This window comes from Triticum aestivum, chromosome 3A (genome assembly GCF_018294505.1).
Source record: "Triticum aestivum cultivar Chinese Spring chromosome 3A, IWGSC CS RefSeq v2.1, whole genome shotgun sequence".
Lineage (NCBI taxonomy): Eukaryota > Viridiplantae > Streptophyta > Magnoliopsida > Poales > Poaceae > Triticum > Triticum aestivum.
The window spans coordinates 623,824,979-623,830,583 of NC_057800.1; the positions used below are offsets into that span (position 1 = coordinate 623,824,979).

The 5,605-nt window shown below is 43.0% G+C and overlaps 1 protein-coding gene across 1 annotated transcript; it reads right to left on the reverse strand.

The window, feature by feature from the left end:
* Positions 1 to 1,001: 1,001 nt before the first annotated feature.
* On the reverse strand, positions 1,002 to 3,791 carry LOC123062679 (internalin I). Its single transcript, XM_044486315.1, has 6 exons — positions 3,486 to 3,791; positions 3,193 to 3,347; positions 2,839 to 3,056; positions 2,058 to 2,670; positions 1,458 to 1,970; positions 1,002 to 1,341 (listed from the first exon to the last, which is right to left on the reverse strand). The coding sequence occupies exons 1-6, from the start codon at positions 3,686 to 3,688 to the stop codon at positions 1,229 to 1,231; spliced, it is 1,815 nt and encodes a 604-aa protein (XP_044342250.1). The 5' UTR covers positions 3,689 to 3,791; the 3' UTR covers positions 1,002 to 1,228.
* Between the last annotated feature and the right edge of the window lie 1,814 nt (positions 3,792 to 5,605).

Genomic DNA, 5,605 nt, shown 5'->3' on the forward strand with positions numbered 1-5,605 from the left:
TCATGCATCGGAACGATGTCACCTTCAATGGGGTCCATCCCCCTCCGCGAGTGTGGTGTTGTAGGACTTGCGAAAATACTTAGACTGGTGAAAGTGCAGCCAATCATCTCATAGATCTCGAGCCTCGAGATCCACCTCCATATGTTCTCTCAAACTTGTATGCCCATGCTGGTTTATGGGATGAAGTTGCAAGAATAAGGAGTCTGATGAAGCAAAAGAGAAACTGGCTTGAGTTGGATGGATGTTGGAAATCATTGTCGAGTTCGGAGCTGGTGACACCGGCCATCCACAAGCACAAGAGATCTATGCAATAGTTGGTTGATCAGAGAAATTAAAGACATTGACTATGTACTAGACACAAGCATTGTGCTCCATTACATGTCAGATGAGCTCAAGGAGTGTCTGCTTCAGCACAGCGAGAAGATTGCTGTGGCATTTGGTTTGTTTACAGTACATCACCCAACAAAAATTACAGTACATCACCCAACAAAACCAACAAGGATCTTTAAGAATCTCCGTGTGTTTGCAGATTTCTATAATTGTTTTTGTATAGTTTTTTTTATGGGAATTGTTTCTGTACTACAATTAGTTTATCATACAGTTATAGCTGTGTATAGTTATATGAACAATTCAATTTCACCAGCAGCTTGTTTCTTATCTTTTTGTGCAATACTTGCAACTTCCAGAAGTCCATAGCTGGTTAGAAGAACAAATACGTCTATTAATTCCCAGCAGGGAGAATGAACTTGGTTATTTTCCACCCAGGAAGGAACAATATGATCCATTTAGGAACAATGTTTACATGGAAAATGCTGCACCTCATGGACTCTCCTTCGTTTACCATGTATTGCTCATGGGTAATAAGACTGATCATGATCAAATGGCAAATACATACACTTGTTTACGACAAAAATCATCCTACATCAGGAAGCATCAACCATTTGAACCCATGGTCACATCTGACAACATAACACAAATGCCCTCTGTTAAAACAGATGAACTGACTGAATACATACTTCAGGATCACAAAGGCATATAAATCATACAAACAAATTCTTCATGTTACAACTCAGACAGTTGGCAGTATACAGTGAGAGAAGCACTATTTAATCAAATGACAAACTGTCTTTAGCTAATTCAAAATTGCGACATCCCCCAAGAAAATAGATGCACTATTTAATCAAATGACGAAACTGAAGTGCGTGACAAAAGTAAACCAGAACTTGTCTCATTCCATCCTTCGCAGCTCTGGTGGAAGCTGCACATCATGTAACACTGAATTCGATTGGGTAAGATCTTGGATCTCCAGCATTTTCTCCCTGCTGTATTTTATCCTTTGATCTGTTTAAATCAAAAGGCAAATTTGTTATCATACGTTATAAAGCACATAGGTCACTCAGATTATATTCCTTCTAACTGAAAGAGAATAAAGCAGATTGAAGTTACATCACCCTTACCTACGAAGAAGATACCAGAATGCCTGCTAGAATCAGCCGAGCTATTAACAACTTTAGTTTTTGCCCGTGGAAGATGCCTAGACTTGTGAACTTGTGAAGTACCGATGTGGCTTGGTTGAAGTTCCTGAATTAGTTCATGTCTCACCTCTATCACCGGGTGATGGCTACGAAATGATGAGATGGCATACCCTGTTAAGACCCAGCAGCCACTTAAATCCAACACATGTAGCTGGGCAGGGGGCACAAATTGCAGAAGCCCAGAGTTTGATAATATACTCCCACAAAATCCAAGATGTATCAAATTTGAGGCAGAAGACAGGGCATGCAATGCGGGGTCAGACAAGAAATCACTTTTCAGGTACAAATATTTTAGTGCTCTAAAGGATGCTATGGGAGGTATAACTTCATCTGACAGTGGTGTATCCTCCAGATTTAGACTTTCAAGATATATGAGATGCTCAAGTAGAGGCAGAGACAGTACTTTCTCTGAGTTTGCTTCAGCACGAGTGAACCCTGTAATATGATAGAATTCAGTTTCTCAAAGAGAAAGCGTGTTTATTTAATCAAGAAAAAGAAATAAATGCAAAGCAAAAAAGCAACCTTTGATACTTGTATGACTTAGATCTATCACTCTCAATGAAGGCATCATGCTGATATATACTAGAGCAGAATCATCAACTTTTGTATAAGCTAAAGACAGTGAAGCCAGGTTTGGAACTGTTCCTGCCAAAATACATGGTGCCTGAGAGGTTATTCCAGTATTCTTGAGGCTTAGATATCTCAGCTTCATTCCAATATTTGCAACATACTCGATTGCATCATCAGTTACTCTGCTCAAGCTAAGGTCCAAATGCTCTAGACTTTTCATCTTTTGCAGGCCATATAAGTTGCTTAAAGAACAACCAGACATGTCCAAGAATGAAAATGAGCTTGCTACGATGCTAGAGAACACCTCATCAATGTCACCAAATGAGGCTGCAGAGGCCGTAAACTTTTGCAAAGGAATATGAACTTCAGAATCACCGCCACGAATGGAATAAATTGTACAGTTGCTCATATTAAGATATTTCATGTTTGGAAGGGGTGGCAAACGAGTCACATGTGTCCAAGAAACATTTAAGAACCTCAATCTTGTAAACGCCTTAAGGACGGAAGCTCCCTCATCAGTAATTTCACTACCCCATATATCAAGGTGCTCAAGTTGAGTCAATACCTGGAACAGTAAAAACTATAAATTAATACTCCATTACGCGTCACTCAAAAAGAAATGAGCAAGCAGTGGCGTAGTGATATGTATATATGCTATCAGAAAATATAAACATTACTAGATGAGACTGCATCCTTTAATGGAAAAAAATGGTCGCGCATCATGAGTATGTACCTGTAATGACCGTAATGCTTTGTCGGTCATATGAATCCCTCCCAAATCTAGCAAATTTAAACCTTTTAGTGCTGAGATGAGCATCACCCCATTGTCAGTCAATCCAGTCTCAGATAAGTGTAGCTTCTCCAGACTATCAATGGAGACTATATGTTTGATGCCGGCATCAGTTATCCTAGAGCATCTCGACAAGTCCAATTCTTTTAGCATACTCATGCCTGAATAATCAGAGCAACTTTATTAAAAACTAGTAAGGCAATTAATTAATTTCTTCAATCAAACCAAGTCATGTTTCGAAACTATGTACTGGAAATCATGGTTTCATCATTATAGAAATAAGCTTGAGAGCTGTACCGGAGAGCGGCCAGATCGCGGCGTGGTCGACCTTCTTGCAGTCCGCCAGCTTGAGGATGCCCAGGTACCGGAACGAGCCGAGGTAAGCCAGCCACTCCGCATCTACGGCGATGTTGCCGCTGAAGTCGACCTCCTGCACCGAGTGCTGGAAAACCCTGCGCACACAAGCACGATTCATCCACACGCGGCAGGAAGCAACAGATCCAGAAACGGAACAGCGCAGAACCGTCTCATGGTAGAGAAAACAGAGAAAAAATCGGGCATGTTCTGGGCGGAGAAGGCGGGGCGCTTACTCGAGGAGGGAGGGGAAAAGGAGGCGGCGAGCGGCGAGGCGGCTGAGGAGCGCGTCGGCCACCTGCCCGGGCAGGCGCTCGAGGGACCGGCGTTGGCGGCGCCAGGCCTCCACGGAGGCTCGGCACCGCGCCGCTGCGTCGATGCAGCGGTCGACGAGCCGCGGCTCGCCCGCGTTTCCGGCGGAGGCGGAGGCGGCTGCCATGGATTGGACGGCACGGCAAGTCCGGCGTTTCGGTGCTAGCCGCCGCTTGACGGGAGGGGGCGAAATGATGGGATCTGGGGGACCTCGCAGAGCTGGGCACGGCGTAGGATTTGTTAACCATCGCAGAGCTCGGTACTTCCTTGGCTCTCAAGACAATTCTTTAATTCTTTTTTTTTAAGATAACTCTCTAATTTCCTTGGTCTCAAGTAATTATTTACTCCTATCTATTTACTGTCAACTGTTTTTTCAAACATCAGTACAAACACAAGCGCTCATATACACGTGCATACACTCACCCCTATGAGGGCACACACGCACATCCTATCCCTACGAGCACCTTCAAAAAACTGAGCCGGAACGTCTCCTCCCACTAAATACGCATCGCTGGAAATCTCAAAATAAATCCAGGAATAAATGCGAGCACCATGATTTGAATTCTGGTGGGTTAGGGATACCACACTCACTCTAACCATCCAACCACAGGTTGGTTCGCTACTCTCAACCTTTTTTCATAATAATACAAGTCTCATTAATGTCATAAAGATTAAAATATAAGTCATGTAAAGGCAAACATGACAAAATTAAAAAAGACAGTAAAACGCCTCTGAGTTTGACACCAACGTTTGTCACCTGCCTCCGGCACCACCACAACAACCACCGAAGGGAAAAATGATGGATCACCCCCTCATTCGAGCTCGACGCAGTTACATCGCTGATATGGAGCTTTGCGGACCTCCAGGGTGGCTCATCAAAAGTGAAGTCATTGTCGTTGAACGAATCAGACCGAGGTAACATCCGGGACATGACATCAAACTCTAGATCTGGCACCTCACCATGACTAAGACGCCGAAGAAGAAAACCATGTCTGCCATTGATAACCCACAAGTATAGGGAATCACAACAGTTATTGAGGGTAGAGTATTCAACCCAAATTTATAGATTCGACACAAGGGGGGCCAAAGAACATTTGAAGGTATTAGCAGCTAAGTTGTCAATTCAACCACACCTGAAGATTAATTATCTGCAGCAACGTGATCAGTAGCAAAGTAATATGATAGTTTTGATAGTAGTGACAGTAGCAATGGTAACAGTGATAGCAATAATTTTGTAGTAAGTGCAATAGTAACGATAGCAATAGTAACTTAGCAAGAACAATAATAGATAAATTCGTAGGCATTGAATCAGTGACTTGTTGGATAATATTCATCATGAGACAGTTATAACCTAGGACGATACGGCACTAGCTCCAGTTCATCAATATAATATAGGCATGTATACCGTAAATAGTCATACGTGCTTATGGGAAGAACTTGCATGACATCTTTTGTCCTGCCCTCCCGTGGCAGCAGGGTCCTATTGGAAACTAAGGGATATTAAGGCCTTCTTTTAATAAAGAACCGAAACAAAGCATTAATACATGGTGAATACATGAACTCCTCAAACTACGGTCATCGCCGGGAGTGGTCCCGACTATTGTCACTCCGGAGTTGCCGGATCATAACATGTAGTAGATGACTATAACTTGCAAGATCGGATCTAGAACATGGATATAATGGTGATAACATAAACGGTTCAGATCTGAAATCATGGCATCCGGGCCCAAAATGACAAGCATTAAGCATGGCAAAGTCATAGCAACATCAATCTTAGAACATAGTGGATACTAGGGATCAAGCCCTAACAAAACTAACTCGATTACATGATGAATCTCATCCAACTCCTCACCGACCAGCGAGCCTACAAAGAAATTACTCACTCTCGATGGGGAGCATTATGAAACTGGCGATGGAAAAGGGGTTGGTGATGATGAAAAACGAAGATCCACTCTCTGGAGCCCCAAACGTACTCCAAATCTGGCCTCCCGATGAAGAATGGAGGTGACAGCGACTCCGTCTCGTGGATCGCGATAATTATTTC

Excerpts from the sequence above, each read along its gene's own strand:
- LOC123062679 (XM_044486315.1), bottom strand. The coding sequence starts at position 3,688 with ATGGCAGCCGCCTCCGCCTCCGCCGGAAACGCGGGCGAGCCGCGGCTC. Across the intron at positions 3,057-3,192 it reads CGCGATCTGGCCGCTCTCCG|GCATGAGTATGCTAAAAGAA; the intron begins GTACAGCTCTCA and ends CTGATTATTCAG. Across the intron at positions 1,971-2,057 it reads AAGTCATACAAGTATCAAAG|GGTTCACTCGTGCTGAAGCA; the intron begins GTTGCTTTTTTG and ends ATCATATTACAG.